Raw genomic sequence first — 21,150 nt, 5'->3', positions numbered from 1 at the left:
CCAAACCGAATATTTTCAAAAAGTAAAGCAGGAAAAAATCCTCACAGGATTTCTTTGACAACATGCAACTGATCCATCTCAATATTAAATATAAAAGTCATTCAGTGTTCTAAATTCAGATTCAGATAAACTTTATTGATCCCGAGGGGAAATTCAGGAGTCACAGCAGCGATGCAGAACAACGGCAGAACAAAGTAATAAGGTAAATAAAAATAAAAAGATAATAAAAATAAAAATATGTGTATATATGTGTGTGTATATATAAATATATATATATATATATGTCGCTTTGGATAAAAGTGTCTGCCAAATGGGAAATTATAATTGTATATATATATATATATATAAATTATCATTATTACTGTTATTATTATTATTGTTATTGTTGTTATTATAATTTATCATTATTATTATTATTATTTTATAATTAATGTCATTGTCAAGGTACCTGCATCCCTCACATTGGAAAAATAATTTTAAAAAACTTAGTCACAAATAAAATTTAAAATACAAAAATAAATGAACCTATTGGAAAATAAAGGTATTTAGTTCTTATTGTTACTATAGAGCTTTTAGTATAATTCTTCAACACACATTTGTGTTTCAGAGGTAAAATGGAAAAACTCAAGTAAAAGTATTTCTTAATATTTTTTATTACATTTATAAATCATAAGCTATGTATAGTGATATCAGTTTAGGAACAGTAGGAGTATGAGACAACCTCTCTAGCTGTTTACTGTGTTTTACTGATAAATGTTTACTGGTGTTTACCGTTTTATCATTTAAATATATCTAATGTATTTTAATGAGACTGGCAAACATATCAGCTCCATAATGAATAAACAACTTAATAATAAAACTTTATAATTGATGAACTGAAGTGAGACTCGGGATGAACACCAGATGGCGCTAACGGGACAGGATTGTCAATGACGTCACCCGGAAGTGTCCTCAATCAGGTGACAAAACAGGAAGAGAAACGAGACTCTTCTCTGATCGACAATGGATTTAAAATGAATCTGCTGCAAAGTATTTAATTTGAATTAACCCGTTTGCCATGTGAAGGAAGGTAAGAAGAAAACAGCTGAGTGAGAGCTAACTAGCTAACTGGCTAACTAGCTAGCTAGCTAACGAGCTAGCTAACTGGCTAACGTTGATTTGGAAGAAGCAAGTCGAGAAAACGTTAGCGTTGAATGTCAATCTGTTTTCCCGTTAGACCGACAGTGAACAGCATGATGATAATATCTACAATATTAATGTGTTAGAAGTGCTCCTACAGTATTAGTGTGTTAGAAGAAGTGTTCCTACAATATTTGTGTGTTAGAAGAAATGTTCCTACAGTATTCGTGTGTTAGAAGAAGTGTTCCTACAGTATTAATGTGTTGGAAGAACTGTTCCTACAGTATTAGTGTGTTAGAAGAAGTGTTCCTATAGTATTAGTGTGTTAGAAGAAGACTGAAGCTACAGTATTAGTGTATTAGAAGAAGTGTTCTTACAGTATTAGTGTGTTAGAAGAAGAGTGAAGCTGGTGTTAACCCTCTTTGTGTCTGGTTCCAGCAGGTTATGGAGGATGATGACGTTCCGGCAGCGGATGGGCTGGCTCTGTGTGTTCCTCTACCTGCTGCTCAGCCTCCTGCTGGTGTTTTATGTGTTTGAGCTGCGGAGCTTCAGTCTGGAGGTGGTGGAGCGGAGCGAGGCTCGGCCGTCCGCCGGGCCGGAGCCGCTCTCCTGGAGCCGGAGCGTCCGGGACCGGCTGCCGCCGCTGCCGGCCTGGCTGTGGGCCTCCATCTTCCTGTTGCCCTACCTGCAGGTCTTCCTCTTCCTGTACTCCTGCACCCGGGCCGATCCCAAAACCGTGGGCTACTGCATCCTGCCGGTCTGCCTGGCCGTGCTCTGCAACAGACACTCCTTCAGCAAGGCGTCCAATCAGATCGGCCGCCTGCAGCTGATTGACACCTGAGGACAGGAAGCTGCGGCGCAGATGGTCCGACTTCTTCTTCTTCTAACACTGAATAAACAGCAGATGGTCCGACTTCTTCTTCTAACACTGAATAAACAGCAGATGGTCCGACTTCTTCTTCTAACACTGAATAAACAGCAGATGGTACAACTTCTTCTTCTAACACTGAATAAACATCCAAAGGTCCATCTGCTGGCCCGTCTCACCTGGCAGACAGGAAGTGATGTCACAGACCAGACTGAAGGAGGAACAGAATCGTCTCCATCTGAAGCACAAACAGTCTGCTGTTTTAATTTCATCAATCTGAATGTAGTCTAATGTTCATCACTGGTGTGTGTGTGTGTGTGTATGTGTGTGTGTGGTCAGTCTGCTGTAGTTTCCTGGATCGGTTTGTCTTTCAGGACCGAATTCTCCGCTTGAATCCGACCGGATTCAAAATGTTCTGAGTGACAGAAACTCGTCTGTTTATTCTGTTCATCTTTATTTTCATTTAATTCTTCTGAGAAATACAAAAAAAACTTTATAGACAAAACTATCACAGACTGCAACTGTCATTCATCCCCATATCATTCTGTATGAAAGGCTGGGTTCAGGTTGTCTCATCCTATAAAAACAGACTTGTTTCAGGTTGTCTCATCCTATAAAAACAGACTTGGTTCAGGCCGTCTCATCCTATAAAAACAGACTGTGTTCTATATGAAAACAGTGAATTCTCCAATGAAAATCTGGTTTCAGTATTTCGTTTATTTCCAGTTTCTGATAAACAGCTGATCTTCAGTTTAACCAGATAAACAAGTTGGTGATTTAAGGAGACTTGACTAAGTATTGTGCAACATGTTGCCAGGTCTCTTAGTATTGTGCAACATGTTGCCAGGTCGCTTAGGATTGTGCAACATGTTGCCAGGTCGCTTAGGATTGTGCAACATGTTGCCAGGTCTCTTAGTATTGTGCAACACGTTGCCAGATTGCTTAGGATTGTGCAACATGTTGCCAGGTCTCTTGGTATTAGACACATTATATCTGAACCAAAACAGTGTTTTACATAGTGCTTCAACACACACACACACTGGTTCAAACCAAACAGAAATGAATCAAACACAAGAACAAAATGTAAAAACAAACTGAAAGTCTCTTTAAAGAGGAAACTGAACAGCTGTTCGGCCGTCGGCATCAAATCAAAACAGAAAAATCCTTGAATTGTAACTTCGTCCATTCAGCCGTTCTGCTGTCAGACCGACTTTATACACCTTAATATTGATGATCAATAACAAACTTGTTCCACACGCTGACATTTATATTGATGATCAATAGGAAACACGATCAACTATCCAGACACTTCAGGCTCTTCTAACTTTTCTAACTTGGTTCCAGTTCTAAACAGAACCGGCTGAACTGAACACAAATCAACTCTGTTGGTTTTTAGATTCTCCTCTTAAAGTTTCTTCAGTAAATCTGATAAAAACCAGAAAGACTTTTGATCAAAAACACTGTTTCATGTTTCCTCTCTGCCTGGCCGGCTTCATGTCAGACTTCAGCTTCATGTCAGACTGATGTAGTTTATAGTTTGAGTCAAAGGGCTTGTTCTGGGTTTTCTACTGAATGACTGTGTATTTATGTTGGTGCTTGGTTTTCTTGCCTTTCTAAGTCTAACTGCACTGTGATTAAAAGGCTGATTTAAGAATATCAACTGTCGCTCTTTTCATCCAAGCAGACTGAATTATATTTAGTTAAGGTTGTGATCAGCAGGAACACCTGCTGACCTCTGACCCCTAGCTGCTGACCTCTGACCCCTCTGGTCACATGGTTACAGTATCAATATTGTCAGAGTTCTTGCTCCTGCAGATAAATGTTCAAACATTTTAATGAAAAGCAGATTGAACAACATGAGCAGCAGACAGAAGAGCTCAGCTGCTGACAGACTGTTTGTGTTCAGGCTGTTTGTGTTCAGCCTGTTCTCCATCCTCCTCCTCCTCCTCCTCCTCAGGTCTTCAGGGTTCTGAACCTCTTGGCAGGCGGTTCTGGAGGTTCAGGAACTCTGCTGGAGGTTTTTGGTTTTTCAGTTTCCTCGTCTTCATCGCTGTCTTCCTCCTTTTCATCTGCAACAGAAAAATAGATAATCCATCAGAAACAAAGACTGTGTTTTTCACCCAAAGACATTTGTTCATTTGAAAGGCGACAGAGTCTGACATCTGTATGAATACGAGTTACACAGCTTGGTCATTCTGTGTCAAATCAACCAAATTTCAGGAATTTCGCCGGCTCGAACTTTTGATTTTGATCATGTTTCTCCTGGTGGAAGATATACATAAATGATGAAGAAAGCCCAAATATTAAATCTCACTGATCATTATTTACTGAGTTTCCCCAAATTTTGCAGCAGGAGGGTCAAAACGATAATTTTCGCCTATGATTTGGAGCAAGTTTAGGGGTCTAAAAGCGACACTGAGAAAGGTAGCAGCTCCACTATTTTCCTTTAACAGAGAGACTTGTAGGCAGACTACAAGATTCTGGCAGTTTCAGTACTTGATTTTGTGATGTGTGCCTATGGCAGTAGTCAAAAGACAAAAAACACGTGAGTGATTTTTTTGAAAGTGTAAATATTAATCGCACCAAAAGTATCAATGATACCTCAATATCCTTTTACTTTATGGTTTAAAATATAAATATCTTGGTGTCTATGCATTTGCAAGGACCTGGGTGGTTTATTCTCTTAGATAATGGCCTATGACTCCAGAATGAAATGATGACATGTTTTCAAAGGTGAAAAACCAACTGTGTGACACATGGTAGGAAGCCAGTCTTTTGTGTCCATAAAGAAGAGGTTCTGAAGTAAAAAAAATAATATAAAAATTGGAAATGTATATTTTTCCTTTATTAAAAAACAAAAATTAGGGCAAATTATTCTAAGAGAATAAACCACCCAGGTCCTTGCAAATACATAGTCAGACTCGTTATGTTATAAAATCTGAACCGGATTCAACAGCTGCGACACTAATCAAGTTTATCATTATTACTCTCCATGGAGCGGCTAGCTAACACAGCTAGCTAAAGCTAAGGTTAGCAGCTCACCGTCGTCACAGTCTCCGCCGCTGAACAGTTTCTCGCGCGCCACCAGTTCCGTCAGAAGCTGCGAGACTTCCGCGTTTAATTTCTTGATTCCCGCCATCATGGAAGTCAAATTATTTTCTGTGTTAACGTCAATCTTCTTTATAAGTCCGTCTCTGTATTTTAGCTCACACTGCAGAGTTAAAGCCGCCATGTTCTCAGCACCGCTGGCCTCTGTGCTTCTGGTTTCGTCATCAACAATCGACTTCACTTGTCGCCTTTGAGCTCCACAGTAAACTGGTAAACTTTGTAGTCTGATTCGGTGTCGGTGTCTTTTAAGTCGGAACATCTAAATGAAACGATCTTGTGAGATTGTTTTAACACTTCTTACATTTTAAAGCTTTCCCCATTTATTAATATTAACTTGCAACCAATTACGATGTTTTCGGTTAATATGCAACTATTAAATGGGACAGTGCTTCGTCAATATGTGGTAAAATGTATGGAAATGCTGCATTTCACCGCATGAACTTTCTTATGATGCACCAGGAGTGAAAATGACAACGTGGTTCTTATTTCTGATCACAACACAAAGGACATCAGGAGATAAAACGGCCTGAAGTTTGATTTTTGTCTGTAACTTTACATTTGGATCAGAAGCTACTGATCAGTTCATCTCAACATTTCTGAGTCACGCGATTCTTCTGTGCAGCAACTTAACTGCATTATTTAATATTGAGTAAAAGCATCATGTAATCAATAGATGCATCATTTAATGAGTAAAAGCATCATGTAATCAATAGATGCATCATTTAATGAGTAAAAGCATCATGTAATCGTAGATGCAGCATCAGTTTACGTGCTGCACCTGAACGCACCATAATCACAGCAGCAGCCACCGCCGGGGATTTCTTTTAATCTCCCATCGTGGAATCTAAACTGTTTCTTCTACAGTTCTGCCTTCTTCTCTGTAGTTCTACTGTGTTTCTATTTATAAAATCTTTACCTTCTGACACCTGGTTCCCGCCAAATACAATCTGCGGAAGTAATACGGAAGTTGTCATCAGTAGCAGCAAGCTAGCGGGTTTAATAACAAAGATAGCGTTAGCTAGCGGTGTCCAACTAAGCTGTTTTATCGTGTAAGTGGGTGTCGTACTTTTTAGTTACAAAGCTACCGTTAGCTGCACTGTCCGGTCAAGCTGCTTTATTCTCTAAATTCGTATTTTAATATTTAACAACACAGCTAACATCAGCCAACCAGGCGGTTTTATTCTGTACATTTGTATTATTGGTATTGTAATAACAAAGTTAACGTTAGCTACGCGCTGTTTACTCTATAAACTGTTATTTTAGTATTTATTATCAAAGCTAACTAACCAGGCCGTTTAGTTCCGTTAACTCGTCTTGCAGTTCTGTATAGAACCTTCATGTTTTCTAACAGCAGGAACCTTCATGATCGAACAGTAAACTTGTTTAACTGTAAACAGTAAACTTGTTTATCCGTCAACAGGCAGGATGTTTATCTGTCACCAGTAAACTTGTTTATCTGTCAACAGGCAGGATGTCTGCTGAGGGAGAGGAGACAGTTTCTCTGGTTGATGTTCTGCAGGAGGATGAAGAACTGGAGCAGGAAGCTTCAGCTGTTTTAGCAGGAAGCGACTCTGATCAGTGTTCATACCCCCAGGTCAGAGGATATAATATAATATAATATAATATGTATATATATCACCCCCAGGTCAGAGGGTTTCATATGATAAAATATAATATAATGTAATATGTATATATATCAGGTTATAGTTTATATATCAGATGATAGTTTACTGTCCTGACCCAGTTATATACTGCAGGAAGCTTCAGCTGTTTTAGCAGGCAGCGACTGATCAGTGTTCATACCACAGGTATTTATTAACACTAGTGCAGTGCCCGTTCGCCCCGCTGCTGCACAGAGCGCTGTTCGCTTGTTTATTCAAAGTTTATTAATATCGAACGTGTCGTGTCCAATCCGACACTGCACGTCCTCGGTCCCCAGCAGCAATACACCCGCCAAGTGTGAAGTAGATCGGACGAACGGTTCTCGAGATATGCGAAGGACACACACACACACACAGACAGAGATTCCTTGCTTTATAGTATGATATTAATAACATATTAATAACATAATAAATCAGTTGATTAACACATAACAGCTTCTAGTTCATGAAGACTGAGGTCAGTACAGACTGAGTCTGACTCCTATCCACATGATTTATACAATATTTTACTTATGGTCTTATAGTTAATAGAATATCATATGTTATATATTTTAGAGTCTTATAGTTAATAGAATATAATACACTATATATTTTACTCAGTTTTATTTTGAAGGCTGTAATAATTTACTGTCTTATTTTTGACCTCTAGTGTCTTCCTGTACATTAGCCTGGCAGTCTGAATTTTGTGTGTGTGTGTGTGTGTGTGTGTGTGTGTGTGTGTGTGTGTGTGTGTGTGTGCGCGCGCGCTCTGGTTTGCAGGGTTATGTGAAGCGTCAGGCCCTGTACGCCTGCAACACCTGCACACCGAAGGGCGGAGAGGCAGCAGGAATCTGCCTGGCTTGTTCCTATAAATGTCATGAAGGCCATGATCTGTTCGAGCTTTACACCAAGAGGTGAGGAAACACTAACAAGCTGTAACTAGCTGTAACTAACCTCTAACTAACTCTAACTAATTGTAACTAACCTTAACTAACCTCTAACTAACTATAACTAACTGCAACTAACTCTAACTATCTCTGGTAACCCTTCATTTTACAGGTCCCTAACAACGTATGAACTATCCCTAATTAGACGATAACAACATTAATAACGTGGCTGCGTTATTTGATCTTAAATGATGTTATTGTCTAACTGGACTAACTTACCATTTAGTTATTGCGCTGTTAATTACTAACAACATATGACCTATTCATTAACAAAAAAATAATTATACAACAACATTTGTGTTCATATGTATTTACATGGTACCAGACCTGTAAAATGAAGCCGGTGTAAATGGACAATAATTCATACAATGTGACCAAGTTTATTTTCTTTATTGGCATTTAAATGGGACATTTAAACAGGACAGCAGCTGACATTCCATACAGACCAGACTGTAAAGTGCCGGGAGATCAGTTTTACAGATATTGAGCCGTTCTCTAGCTTTAGCCTGTCCCGGGGTGAGTGAAAGATTATGTATGCTACGAGGCACCCGCCTGGGAGCTAACATGGCTAACTTTTCTAGAGTGCTGGCTGTGTTAGTTAGCTAACGCATGGCCATATTAGCTTCCAGTCGCGTGCTGCTAAGACCCTTCGAAGCAAATAAAACATCCGTTTGATTCCTACAACTACATGCCCAGTTGCCCACGCTCATCTCAGCCTGTCTTAGCCACAGCCACACATGATGGAGCTAATGAAAAATAGGTCCTAGCTGAATCCCAGCTGAAAAAGGCGACTACATAGTTGCCAGACTGCAATTATTGGATATAGGCAGTCCAACGAGCACTTGAAACATTGTCTGTGTAATTTTAGCTCCATGTGTGGCTGGGGTAGGACTAACACAGGCTGAGATGATCATATAGGGTCTGGCTGCAGACCTCCAGCATCAGGCCCCTCTTTGGCTGCTCCAGCAGCAGGACCCTGTCACGTGATCCGGGGCCTGCTGCAAGAGGTGGAAGTGACGGTGATTTTTTAAAAAACTCTATGAACATGAAGGAAGTAGGACTTTCTGCATCTAACTTCATTTCAAATAGACAATATTTAAAATAAATAAAGAAATTAATTTACTTTAAACATCCAAATATGGTTATTGCTGTGCTGCTGACCTTTCATTCACCCCGGGACAGGCTAACGCTAGAGAACGGCTCAATATCTGTAAAACTGATCTCCCGGCACTTTACAGTCTGGTCTGTATGGAATGTCAGCTGCTGTCCTGTTTAAATGTCCCATTTAAATGCCAATAAAGAAAGATTATTGTCCACTTACACCTGCTTCATTTTACAGGTCTGGTACCATGTAAATACATATGAAGGCAAATATGTTGTTGTATAATTATTTTTTTGTTAATTAACAGGTCATATGTTGTTAGTAATAAAAAATGTTTTTGTTAACGTCTAATTAGGAATTGTTCATACATTGTTAGGGACCTGTAAAATGAATGGTTACCCTATCACTAACTAACTCTAACACTAACTCTAACACAAACTAACTGTCTCTAACTATCTCTAACATTAACTATCTCTAACACTATCTCTAATTAACACTATCTCTAACTAACACTAACTCTAACTATCTCTAACACTAACTAACTCTAATACTAACTCTATCTCTAACTATCTCTAACTAACACTAACTCTAACTATCTCTAACACTAACTCTAATACTAACTCTGTCTCTAACTATCTCTAACTAACTCTAATTAACACTAACTCTAACACAAACTAACTCTGTCTCTATCTCGAACTATCTCTAACTAACTCTAACTATCTCTAACACTAACTATCTCTAACTAACACTAACTAACTGTTACTATCTTTAATTAACTCTACACCAAGAGGTGAGAAAGCTGCTGCTTTAGATGCTGCTTTTAACATTCAGTTGCTGCACAACGCTCTGTCTTCACATGATCCAAGTATTTCATATTTAGACACTATTCATTCACAAACCATTTGAGCGGAGTGTTTTCAGGATTCGAACCTGCAGCCTGTTCATCATGGTTGACTATTTGATGACTCGGACATTTTCTTCTCCACAGGAACTTCCGCTGCGACTGTGGAAACAGCAAGTTCAGAGATCTGCAGTGCAAGTTCTTTCCAGTAGGTTTAATAATGTGACTGATGACAAACTGTTAATTTGATTTGGTAAACAGACAGATGTTCACCGCTTTGGTCTTCTGCTTTGTTTCAGGAGAAGGAGCAGGTGAACAGTGAAAATAAATACAGCCACAACTTCTTTGGTGTGTATTGTACCTGCAACAGGCCGTACCCCGACCCGGAGGACCAGGTCAGAGGTCGTTTCCCCCTCAAAGTTCACAGCTGCTGTCAGTAAAATATATTTCATAACAGCTTCTTGTCTCGCAGGTGGAAGATGAGATGATTCAGTGTATCGTGTGTGAGGACTGGCTTCACGGCAGGGTGAGACTGTCTAACCTGTAGAAGAAACTGGTTCCGTCATGAAGAACCTGTAGAACAAACTGTTTCTGTCATGTAGTAATAACAGTCTGTGTTTCCAAAAGCATCTGGGCTGCGTGGTTCCAGACTGTGTGGAGCTGCAGGAGATGATCTGTGAAGCTTGTATGAACCTTCATCCCTTCTTAAGGACCTACGCTGCTCATCTGGCAGGTAAGACCTTCCTCTTCCTCTTCCTCTTCCTCACTTCACACAATATCTGACTCTCCAAGTCTGACATCTGGCAGGAAGTAGACAGGCTGTTAATATGGTAAACCAGTTTACCAGTGTATACTGAACCAGTGTGAATCAGTATACTGGTAACAGCACTGTATTCCCTGTTGGTTTCTGGCTCACTTCACACTGTGATGAGTTTCCTGTCCACTGATGTGTTTCCTGTTCAGTTCCCAGTGCGGCCGCAGCAGAGGAAGAGCTGAAGCAGGAGGAGGAGCAGAGCAGTGATGAGGAGAAACAAGGAGCAGAGGAAGCGACCAGCAGCAAGGTGAGACCTCTGACCTCTGACCTCCCTGCGGGGGATTTCACTGCAGGATCAATAGAGAATCCCAAAAATAAATTTGGCAATAAAATAATCTTGTGTTTGGCTTTCTATCCCTGTAAACAGTATGACTTTTGTAGTACTAAAACTACATAGACTAACAGTAATACTACAGCATGAACTATCAGTAGTACTAATACCAACAGTAATACTACATGGTTTAATGGTTGCACTAATACTAAGTGAAGTTCAGTCCAGTTTCTCTCTGCAGCTCTTCAGTTTGTCTCAAAGGAGTTTTTAGAGAACAAACCTGCCTAGATCTAACTGATCAACAGTCAATCACAATAAATCAATCACAATCACAATAAAATGATCAATACAGTCTGCAACAAACTAAAATAAGGAAGCCAAAACAAACCACAAGACAAAACAGCATAACAAGTGAGAGGCATAACAAGCCTACCTGAGCTACCTGACCTACCTAAGCTACCTGACCTACCTGACCTGCCCAAGCTACCTGACCTGCCCAAGCTACCTGACCTACCTAACCTACCTGACCTACCTGAGCTACCTGACCTGCCCAAGCTACCTGACCTACCTGACCTACCTAAGCTACCTGACCTACCTGAGCTATCTGACCTACCTGACCTGCCCAAGCTACCTGACCTGCCCAAGCTACCTGACTTACCTAACCTACCTGACCTACCTGAGCTACCTGACCTACCTGAACTATCTGACCTACCTGACCTGCCCAAGCTACCTGACCTGCCCAAGCTACCTGACCTACCTAACCTACCTGACCTACCTGAGCTACCTGACCTGCCCAAGCTACCTGACCTACCTGACCTACCTAAGCTACCTGACCTACCTAAGCTATCTGACCTACCTGACCTGCCCAAGCTACCTGACCTACCTAACCTACCTGACCTGCCCAAGCTACCTGACCTACCTAACCTACCTGACGTGCCCAAGCTACCTGACAACCGCAAGAATGGTGATTGGCCCTCTTTGTATTTCTTCCTACCTGTATCCAGTTGGTGTCCGCCGATAGTGAAGACAATGGAGCAGATAGAAGAGCAATGAGCTGAGGAGAGCTGCAAATATATTGATTTATACGACACTTCATCCCCAAATTATAAAGATTACCAGATGTCACTGAAGTCATGGTGATAAATATCCAGAATACGAGCTTCAGAGAATGTAAACACTACTACTTACTCTGTTATTACTTTTGTGTTAACAAAGCACGCTACTGCCGTCTAGTGTTTCGGTGGTTTAGTGCACAATCACCGACGCAGAACCATAAATGCTCGCACTCGCACCTATGCCGTTGCTACGGTGGAAATTTGATGCAGAAGTGTAATTTTCCCTTTAGTCTGCAGTGTGAGTGTCTGTACAAACATGGACAGTAACAGTGAGATAAGAAAACAGATAGACAGCACCTTACTGCCAGGTAAGAAGATAGAGGAGCACCTACTGCCAGATAAGAAGTCAGGCAGCACCAGTGTCTACTGCAGTAGTACTAATGGACTACTAATACCACATGGACTAATAGTAGCACTATTACATCAGCTGACTGTAGTACTAGTACTACATGGACTAATAGTAGTATTAATCAATTTAGTTGTTGACTAAACTATTGATCCCTGTGAAAGAAATGGGAATTGGCTCATGACCGCAGCAGAGAAGAGCATATAGATACATAAGACAAATAGAATACTGAAGGTAATTAAAAAAATAATTACAACCCAACATATTGAAAATAACACGGCAAATAAAGACAGTGGCTTCATAGCAGATTTGCAGGCTGAAGCCAGTACATCACTAGTTGTTTACATTCTAGATGACCAAATATCCAGAAATGTGTCCAGATGTGTGAATATGCATTGTTTTTTAATTAATTATATAATTATAATTATTGACATTGTCATTGTCAGATTTATAGACAGAGGAAATTCAGGACTTTCAAGTGCATTGTTAGCATTTACAGATGGACGTATGAAACAGATATAAGTACAACTATTTAATACTAAATGGCATTAAATTCCCTAATTTAGTTTAGGATCAGATTAGGTTCTGTTAATTTTGGAGGCAGGTGATATTCCCAGGGTCAGCATAGAAATGTGAACAGTCCAAAATAAAAAAAATAAAAAACAGAACAGTGTTCATGAAAGCCACTTGGATGTTTTCGTGTAGCCGGGTTTAACTAGTCTAAAGTAGAATAATTCATACTTTACTTTCAGGCAGAAGTGAGCGATGGTCCGAGCTGCAAACGAAGCCGTCAGGAGACGGAGGGGAAGTGCAGACTGAAGGAGCTGCAGGCCATTGGTCAGAAAAGAGTCCAATCAGGAGCTGTGTTCTGGCCGTCGGCATGGCGATCCAAACTTTGTTCCTGCATCACCTGCCAGGTAAACGAGGACAGCTGCTTTTTAAAAGTTGTATTTTCTATAAGGTGAGCTGGTGGCTCTGGCAGAGGCGAAAACATGTAACTGGAATGTTGTGGGTTTGAATCCTGGTTGGGATCTTTCTTGTCTCCACTGTAAACCAGCCAATAAAGCAGAAATGGCATAAAAATGTATTTCCAAAAACTTGCATATTCTCAACGGATTAACAGCCAGATTTACTATTTACCTCTGGGGTTTTGCTTTCGCACCTGTCTGTCTGTCTGTCAGCAGGATTTCTTAAAAAGTTCTGGCTGTATTTGCATGAAACTTGGTGGAAAGTGATAGGGCAATGAAGAACTGATAAACCCTTCTGATGAACTGTGGGTTGAACCAGGAATTTGGCCACATTGTATCTGAAAAGACCCGACGCCAAGAGATGAAGAGTCGCTGAAAGTTTGGGTTAGCGTTTGACGTTGAGCCTGATTTCTTCCAAGAGATAGAGAGAACAGCATGATTTGGCAACCTATATTTTTCACCTCATCCTCTGACGTCCAAACAGAGAAATAGATGAACGCTGCTTTGGCTTCAGTGTAGTATGGAGAGGTGCTCATTGACGCTTGGGTGACAAGGTCATGTTCAGCAGAAATTTGCAAAAGCTATGTATGTGCCGCAACGCGTTGGTACTTTTTAAACATTTGTAAACATTTTTAAATGTGTAGACAATGCATTAGCCACTAAACAAAGAATACGTTTTTCTGCTGAAACAAGAAAAATGCGTTGTGTTCGTCAGCCCTTGTATGTCAGCCCTTCTTGTGTGAAGACCTAATAGTGTAAGGACCTTCGAGTCTACCTGTGCGAGTCCACTGAGCAAGGACACTGATAAATTATTCTAATCTACTATTTACTCGTTGGCCTGCCTTCTCACTCACCATGTGCTACCAATATATCCCTGTCATCCAGGCTAACCGAAAAAAACGCATCAGTCACAAAAGACAGCGCAATCCTGAGAACCACTACTCTCTCAGAAAAGCCTCATCTACTCCCTCCTCTTTTTCTTTTGGTTTATGGAGTTATCAGTCTGCTGTAAATAAAACAGAATTTATCCAAGCACTTGCAAACCTATCCGACATTCAGGTACTAGCCCTGACCGAAACCTGGATCCGTCCAGAAGACACAGCCACACCGGCTGTGCTTTCAGCTGACTCTCCTTTCTCCCACACACCTCGTGCCGTTGGGCGTGGAGGTGGTACGGCTGCCCTCATTTCACTAAGCTTTCTCCTCTAAGCAATAACTCCTCTTTTGAATACCATGCAATCATGGTTACCGCTCCTGTCAAACTATTTGTGGTTGTCATATATTGCCCACCAGGGCTACTGGGGAACTTTGTAGTTGAACTGGACATGCTATTCTCAGCCATTCCTGAAGATGGCACCCCACTGATTGTCATGGGGGACATGAATATCCATCTTGACAAACCCCAAGCGACTGACTGCCTTTCACTTCTGTCCTCATTTGACCTCAAACGGGTCTCCACCCCTCCCACACACAAAGCGGGCAATACACTTGATCTGATTGTGACTCGGAACTGCTCCACAGCAAATCTGACTGTCACCCCCTTACATCTGTCAGACCACTTCTTCATTCAAATCACGGTTTCCTTACCGGAACATCCTCACGTTCCACCGCAAATGGTCTCCTTCAGACGAAACCTCCGGTCCCTCACACCGACTCAGCTTTCCAGTGAGGTCTCGGCTACCATGCCCCCTCATAATGAATTCTCGTCACTCCACGTCAATGAGGCTACAGACACACTCTGCTCCTCGCTAGCTGCCTCTCTAAACAATCTCTGCCCACTATCCAAACCTGCTCGTAACACCCCCCCAGTCCATGGCTCACCGGTGTCATCAGAGAGCAACGGGCGGGGCTCAGAGCAGCTGAGAGGAAATGGCGCAAATCCAGAGATCCCACTGACCTCAGTGACTATCAGTCTCTCCTATCTGCATTCTCCTCCCATCTAAAAAGTGCCAAGACCACTTATTATCAGGAGAAAATCAGCAGCACCAAAGACGCTCAAAAAATATTTTCAGCTTTTAACTCACTCCTCAACCCTCCACCACCTCCACCCTCAACTCTGCTCACTGCTGACCTCTTTGCCTCCTTCTTTACTGATAAGGTTTCTACCATCAGTAATCAGTTCTCTGAGCCTGACCAGCTCAGTCTGCCTCCAGCTAACAGGGTCTCACTCCTCGCTTCTGCTTGACTCTCGTCCCACTACCTGTCCGTTGGACCCCATACCCTCCAACCTCCTGTAGGCCATTTCGCCTACACTTATCCCTGCAGACACACACACACATCATCAACTCCACACTTACAACGGATGTGTTCCCCACTGCTTTTAAGCAAGCTTGGGTTACCCTGCTGCTAAAGAAACCTACACTCAACCCATCTCAGGTTGAAAGTTACAGGCCGGTTTCACTCCTCACCTTCCTTTTCATGATAGTTGAGCGCACAGTCTTTAATCAAGTCTCTGAATTCCTTTCTGAGAACAACCTGTATGATCCTAACCAGTCTGGCTTCAAACGCGGACACTCTACCGAGACTGCGCTCTTGTCTGTAGTGGAAACACTGCGATCAGCTAGAGCTGCCGGTCAGTCTTCTGTTCTAATGTTGCTCGACCTATTGGCTCCCTTTGACACGGTGAACCACCAAATCCTCCTCTCCACACTCGCTGAGCTCGGCTTCTCAGGATCTGCTCTCCGCTGGTTTGAGTCCGACCTCTCAGGGAGATCTTGAGTGTCTTGGAGAGGGGAAGTGTCTAAATCGTACTGCTGGTCCACAGGGGAACCTCAAGGGTCAGTGCTTGGACCCCTTCTCTTTTCAATATACACCACCTCACTTGGTGCAGTCGTCCGCTCACATGGCTTCTCATACCACTCATATGCTGACGACACCCAGCTCTTCCTATCGTTCCTGCCAGACGACCCCACGGTCTCGGCACGGATATCGGCATGCCTTGCCGATATCTCGGCATCGATGAAGGAACGCCACCTTCAGCTTAACCTATCAAAGACTGAGCTCCTTGTCATCCCAGCCAGTCCCTCTGTACAACAGCAGATCAGTATCCAGCTCGAATCAGCTCAGCTCATTCCCGCAAAGTCTGCCAGAAACTTGGGTGTCATGATTGATGACCAACTAACCTTTAAGGAGCATGTGGCTTCTGTTGCTCGGTCATGTGGATTTGCCCTGTACAACATCAGGAAGATCAGACCCTACCTGTCTGAACATGCAGCACAACTCCTAGTACAGGCTCTTGTAATATCAGCCTTGACTACTGCAGCTCCTTCCTGGCAGGACTCCCGGCATGTACGCTCAAACCTCTGCAGATGATCCAGAACGCGGCGGCGCGTCTGGTCTTCAACCGGCCCAAAACAGCACGTCACTCCTCTGTTCATATCCCTCCACTGGCTCCCAGTCGCTGCCCGCATCAAGTTCAAGTCCTTGATGCTCGCCTACAAAGCGGCAACCAAAATGGCTCCGACCTACCTGAACTCCCTCATTCAGGTCTACGCTCCCTCCCGCCCACTACGCTCTGCCAAGGAGCGGCGCCTGGTGCTGCCGCCACAACAAGGCCCTAAGTCTCTATCCAGACTCTTCTTCTGTGGTTCCTCGGTGGTGGAACGAGCTACCAAACTCCATTCGATCCGCAGAGTCCCTCTCGATCTTTAAGAAAAGGCTAAAGACCCAGCTCTTTAGCGAACACCTTCTCACCTGATCGACTGTGTAATTGCAAAAAAAATAAAAAATAAAAAATCATTATCTGCCTCTATGCTCTGCCTCGTGGCTCATCTGTCCTGTTGGACCAGAACTTAGCTTTATGGCTCTTACTCTCGTTGTTCTCTCCTGACTAGATCCTTGCTTGTGTTGTATTAAAATCTCATGTGTACGTCGCTTTGGATAAAAGCGTCTGCCAAATGGGAAATTGTATTTGTAATTGTGTTCGACTTCTGTCTGTCCCTCCATATGAACAAGGCAGCCATTTTTCCACAAAAATAACACGCTTTCACTTGCCGTTAAATACTGTACGCAGGCCAAGGTGAAGTCAGCTGTTTTTTATTTAGTAAATAATTTGAATAATCTCCTAGTTTTGCGCCTTACAGCTGATGCCTAAAAATACATATCATCAAAAGCACGTTTGCAGCCCAGTTTTCACCACATTTGCACACAAAGCCCTTTCGTCATGTAGATAAATCACATTTGTCCCTTCTTACACACGCAGTTGCATTAGCGCCACTGTTACCCAATAGTAAATTTGGGGTAAGACTGGTTGCAATCTGTATAACAAATAAATATGTGAATGATGCTCTGATGTCCATCTGTTAGAAAGACAAACCGTACAGCTGCTAACGAAGTCGTTCCTCTGCAGAAATCGTCGGCCGATGCAGGAGTTTGCTTCCTGCTGGACGAGTTGGACACCGTCCTCGCTTACGAAAACAAAGGCAAGAACAGCGAACAGGAGCAGCGAGGTCACGACCCGCTGATGTCGGCTCTGGACAACCTGAACAGAGTTCAGCAGCTGGAGATCATTCACGGTACTTTAATATTTAAATCAGTTTTTAAAGTATTCCTGATTTCCCACAGATCATTCACAGTACTTTGACTTTTTAATGTCTAAATAATTTTTTAAAGCCATTCATGGTCAGTGTTGGGGTTGTTAATGGAAAAATATAATAAATGACTTTACTTATTACTCTGAGAAAAGTAATTAGTTACTCTACTTGTTACATTACATTTGCTGAAACTGGAACTGTAAAGCCTGACTTCACTCTGTTACAGGAAAAAGTAATGTGATTACAGTAGCACATTACTTTGTGACCCTTTAAGGCTGATTCATGGTTTTGCAGTGTTGCCATGGCTGCGCTGGTGTCTCCGGCCGGCGGTGCAAGCATTTCTAGTTCTGCGTTGGTGATTCTGGTCGTAGAGCAGAGAAACACTAGATGTCAGTGTGGAGCTTTGTTAACGCAGCAGTAACAGCAGAAGAAGTCGTAGTGAAACTCATGTTGTGGATATTTCAGTCTATAAATGGGAGCTGATCTGTGGTCCAGATGAACATCTGAACCTCCTCAGCTCGTCTCTCTTCATCTGCTCCATGTTCTTCACTATCGGCCCACAGCAACCGATACAGGAGGAGGAGACACTGAGCGGCCAATCACAGCTCTTCTGGTCTTGCTCTGTGCTCAGTTATAGTTTTAGAGGAGCCGTGAGATATGGAGAAACTTCACAGCAGAAGTATAAATCTTCAGCCCCAACACTGTTCATGTTCCTTTGTCTTTCCGTTTGTTCAAACAAATCCAGACTCAGCTGGAAAGTGTATTGTATTCTGCAGGGTTGGTTGGTTTGTGTTCCTCTGCCTTGGCCATGTAACAGTAATAATAATAGTAATAATTTAATACTATATATAATATTGTTTGTTTCTCAGAATACAATGACATGAAAACGGAGCTGAAGGACTTCCTGCAGAGGTTTGCAGCAGAAGGAAAGGTTCGTACAGTCCAGATCTTTTTCTCTGTTTGCAGCCAAGTAATTTAAAAATGCAACTTTTTTCAGAATATGTAACATTTCTAGTTTTCAGGTGTATTTGTTCAGAAACATTTATTTTGCTTTTAAGAGAATGGTGTTTGAAATAGATCTCATGAAAAACTAGATTTTTTAAACCATTTTGTTGCTCCTCAGAATGTGCAAACAGGCTGTTCATGTTTCTAGAAGGTAAAAAAGGTCATTCCAATTTAATTTGTGGCAATTCAAACTTTTTTTTTTCCTCACTAATGGGCCGAGTGCAGGGAGGGATAACCATGGTAACCATGGTAACCACAAACCATGGAGCTGAGCGTCTGCAGGTTTTCCTTCCAACCAAACAGCAGCTGATTTCACTGCTCAGTTCTTCTCTGGTTGAAGCTGCTGATCAGTGAAATCAGCTGCTGTTGTGTTTGGGTTAGAATGAAAACCCGCAGACTCTCGGCCCTCTGTGGCTCTTGGTCGCCATGGTATCTCCTCACTGACCGAGCGTTATCTGACTAAGCATGAATTATTAAACGACTCGCACCACAGTAAAGACTAGAGAGAACAGAGACGATGTGAAACTGACCTTCAGTTTTCAGTTTGTCTGGACAGGAAGAGCTGCTGTCACGTGACTCTGTCTCTCCTCTGATAGGTTGTGACTCCTGATGACATCCGTCAGTTCTTCGAGCAGCAGCAGAGTCGGAAGAGACGAAGGTTCGACTCCGGACAGTTCTAGTGCAGCTGATCTGTTTCTACTGACCTCACATCTCCCCTCTTAACTCTTCTTCTGGACTTTCTTCGTTTTTTTTTTATTTTAATTCTGTTTGAAATAAATTAAATGTCTTTTAATATTTTCAGCCTGTCGATTTGTTTTGGACTGAACTGCAGTTTACAGACATTTTAATAAAAACAGACCAGCTGTTTTCCAGTCAGTCAGAAACAGGCTGATCTCAGGATGAAGAAGAGCAACAATAAACAGCAGTTGAGTCTGCAGGTTTTTATTCAACCAAACGGCAGATTTCACTGATCAGTTCTTCTCTGGTTGAAGGTTAATCAGTGAAATCAGCTGCTGTCTGTCTGAATTGAAACCCTGCAGACTCTCAGCTGCTGTTCAACTGGAAACAACAGGAAGGAGAAACAGTTTATTGTTGCTCTTCTTCATCCTCAGAGAGTCACAGAACCTGAATAAAGAGAACGGTCTTTCCCATTCAAATCAACAGTCCTGGACGGTCGGAGCGGCGGCCATTTTGATGTGTTGGTCTAGCTTCTGTATAAAGCAACTTACAGCAAGTCACTGAGCTGATAGGTTTTACAGCAAGAACCAAAGCAGAGGAAACTGACATTCAGCTGAATGAAGTTTCACTCTGCCTCCACCAGGTGGAGCTCTGTCACTCTGCCTCCACCAGGTGGAGCTCTGTCAGCTGCTGCTGCGTCTATCAGTCGGTCAACAGGTTTGACATCTGGACAGTTAGAAGTGTTTATAGTTGAGTTAATCTGTTTCAGTCGATGTCCGGTAGCTGCTTGAAGTTAGCGAAAACTAACTTCTCCTCTCCACTAAAGCTAGGCTAAGCTACATTAGTTTATAGCATTCAAGGAGCTAAATTAAATTAAAGGGTAACTTCTGTGTTTTTCAACCTGGACCCTACTTTCCCATCTTTTTGTGTCTAAGTGACTAAAGGGGACAACAATTTTTGAAATTGGTCCAGTATCCTACAGAGAAATGTAACGTTTTTCTTTACCTTTCGCTTGATTCGGTCTGTGTGTAACTTCCTGCAACTCCTGTGTAACCAAGTCTCGCGAGAGTTGAATTGTGTTGCAGGAAGTTACACACAGACCGGATCAAGCGAAAGGTAAAGAAAAACGTTTCATTTCTCTGTAGGGTCCTTTCCATAATGTTGTCAGACACTTATAACAACAATCTGAGCCGGTCAGTGGCAAAAACAAGAACTTTTAGTGGACGTACACTGACGGTGCGATTTGCCCCGTCGGATTACATTGCAGCCCGTTTCGCGGCTGCCGGCTGAAGCGATCTCGCTCAATACTGGACCAATTTCAAAAATTGACTTGTGTTGTCACCATAGCAACTAACCCTTAAACTCCCATAGTCGCCATTTTATGGTGTACCAGCCAAATGACCATAGACAGTGGAAAGACCGTTCTATCCATTCCAGTTCTGTGGTTCAGCTGGTTTCTGATACCTGCTTTCTACTTATGAGGAAGTTCAGAGGTCAAATTCAGCTCAGTCTCAATACAAACACAATGTATTTTCCTTTGTTCTTGGTTCCTGACCTCTAAACTGACTGTCTTTCTTTTTGATTAAAACATTGGACAAATAAAACTGAATAATGTTGAGTAGCTTCAGTTTTTTGGAAACAACATATGCATAGTGTGGTAGTATTTAAAAAAAATTGATAATTTGCCTTTATACAACAGTAGAATGAGTAGGAAAACCATCAATAGTTCTACTTAATGGGACTAAACCACTGCATATTCCTGTTACTATGAAAGCTGTTTATTTAAAATATGTCAG

The 21,150-nt window shown here is 42.0% G+C and overlaps 2 protein-coding genes and 1 long non-coding RNA gene across 7 annotated transcripts; 2 read left to right on the top strand and 1 right to left on the bottom strand.

The window, feature by feature from the left end:
* Positions 1 to 958: 958 nt before the first annotated feature.
* tmem251 (transmembrane protein 251) lies at positions 959 to 3,149 on the top strand. Of its 5 annotated transcripts, none has more exons than XR_013507464.1 (3): positions 959 to 1,069; positions 1,558 to 2,864; positions 2,955 to 3,149. XR_013507464.1 is itself a non-coding variant. In XM_071902972.2 (2 exons), the coding sequence occupies exon 2, from the start codon at positions 1,571 to 1,573 to the stop codon at positions 1,958 to 1,960; it is 390 nt and encodes a 129-aa protein (XP_071759073.1). In that variant the 5' UTR covers positions 959 to 1,069; positions 1,558 to 1,570; the 3' UTR covers positions 1,961 to 3,149. The 5 variants fall into 5 exon arrangements, 3 of the variants coding, with proteins under 3 accessions (XP_071759073.1, XP_071759074.1, XP_078146205.1); XR_013507463.1 differs by having other exon boundaries at positions 1,558 to 2,894; XM_071902972.2 differs by having other exon boundaries at positions 1,558 to 3,149.
* Positions 2,425 to 5,216, bottom strand: LOC144542793 (uncharacterized). The gene is made up of 2 exons (XR_013507465.1): positions 5,030 to 5,216; positions 2,425 to 4,056 (listed from the first exon to the last, which is right to left on the bottom strand). It is a non-coding gene; the product is annotated as an uncharacterized LOC144542793 (long non-coding RNA).
* A 1,224-nt stretch (positions 5,217 to 6,440) lies between these two features.
* Positions 6,441 to 20,987, top strand: ubr7 (ubiquitin protein ligase E3 component n-recognin 7). The gene is made up of 13 exons (XM_071902970.2): positions 6,441 to 6,468; positions 6,566 to 6,689; positions 7,516 to 7,649; positions 9,773 to 9,833; positions 9,925 to 10,020; positions 10,098 to 10,151; positions 10,253 to 10,358; positions 10,589 to 10,686; positions 12,924 to 13,088; positions 17,488 to 17,653; positions 18,541 to 18,602; positions 19,273 to 19,997; positions 20,072 to 20,987. The coding sequence occupies exons 1-12, from the start codon at positions 6,458 to 6,460 to the stop codon at positions 19,354 to 19,356; spliced, it is 1,161 nt and encodes a 386-aa protein (XP_071759071.2). The 5' UTR covers positions 6,441 to 6,457; the 3' UTR covers positions 19,357 to 19,997; positions 20,072 to 20,987.
* The last annotated feature ends 163 nt before the right edge of the window (positions 20,988 to 21,150 follow it).

The sequence above is a fragment of the Centroberyx gerrardi genome, chromosome 18, assembly GCF_048128805.1.
Source record: "Centroberyx gerrardi isolate f3 chromosome 18, fCenGer3.hap1.cur.20231027, whole genome shotgun sequence".
NCBI classification, from domain to species: Eukaryota; Metazoa; Chordata; class Actinopteri; order Beryciformes; family Berycidae; genus Centroberyx; species Centroberyx gerrardi.
This window is presented reverse-complemented; position numbering and strand designations above follow the sequence as displayed.

What these genes read in the sequence shown, in the direction of transcription:
- tmem251 (XM_071902972.2), top strand. Translation starts at nt 1,571, where the DNA reads ATGATGACGTTCCGGCAGCGGATGGGCTGGCTCTGTGTGTTCCTCTAC.
- ubr7 (XM_071902970.2), top strand. An exon ending in GTTCCTGCATCACCTGCCAG is followed by an intron (nt 13,089 to 17,487) that starts GTAAACGAGGAC and finishes GTTCCTCTGCAG; the next exon opens with AAATCGTCGGCCGATGCAGG. An exon ending in GCAGCTGGAGATCATTCACG is followed by an intron (nt 17,654 to 18,540) that starts GTACTTTAATAT and finishes TTTGTTTCTCAG; the next exon opens with AATACAATGACATGAAAACG.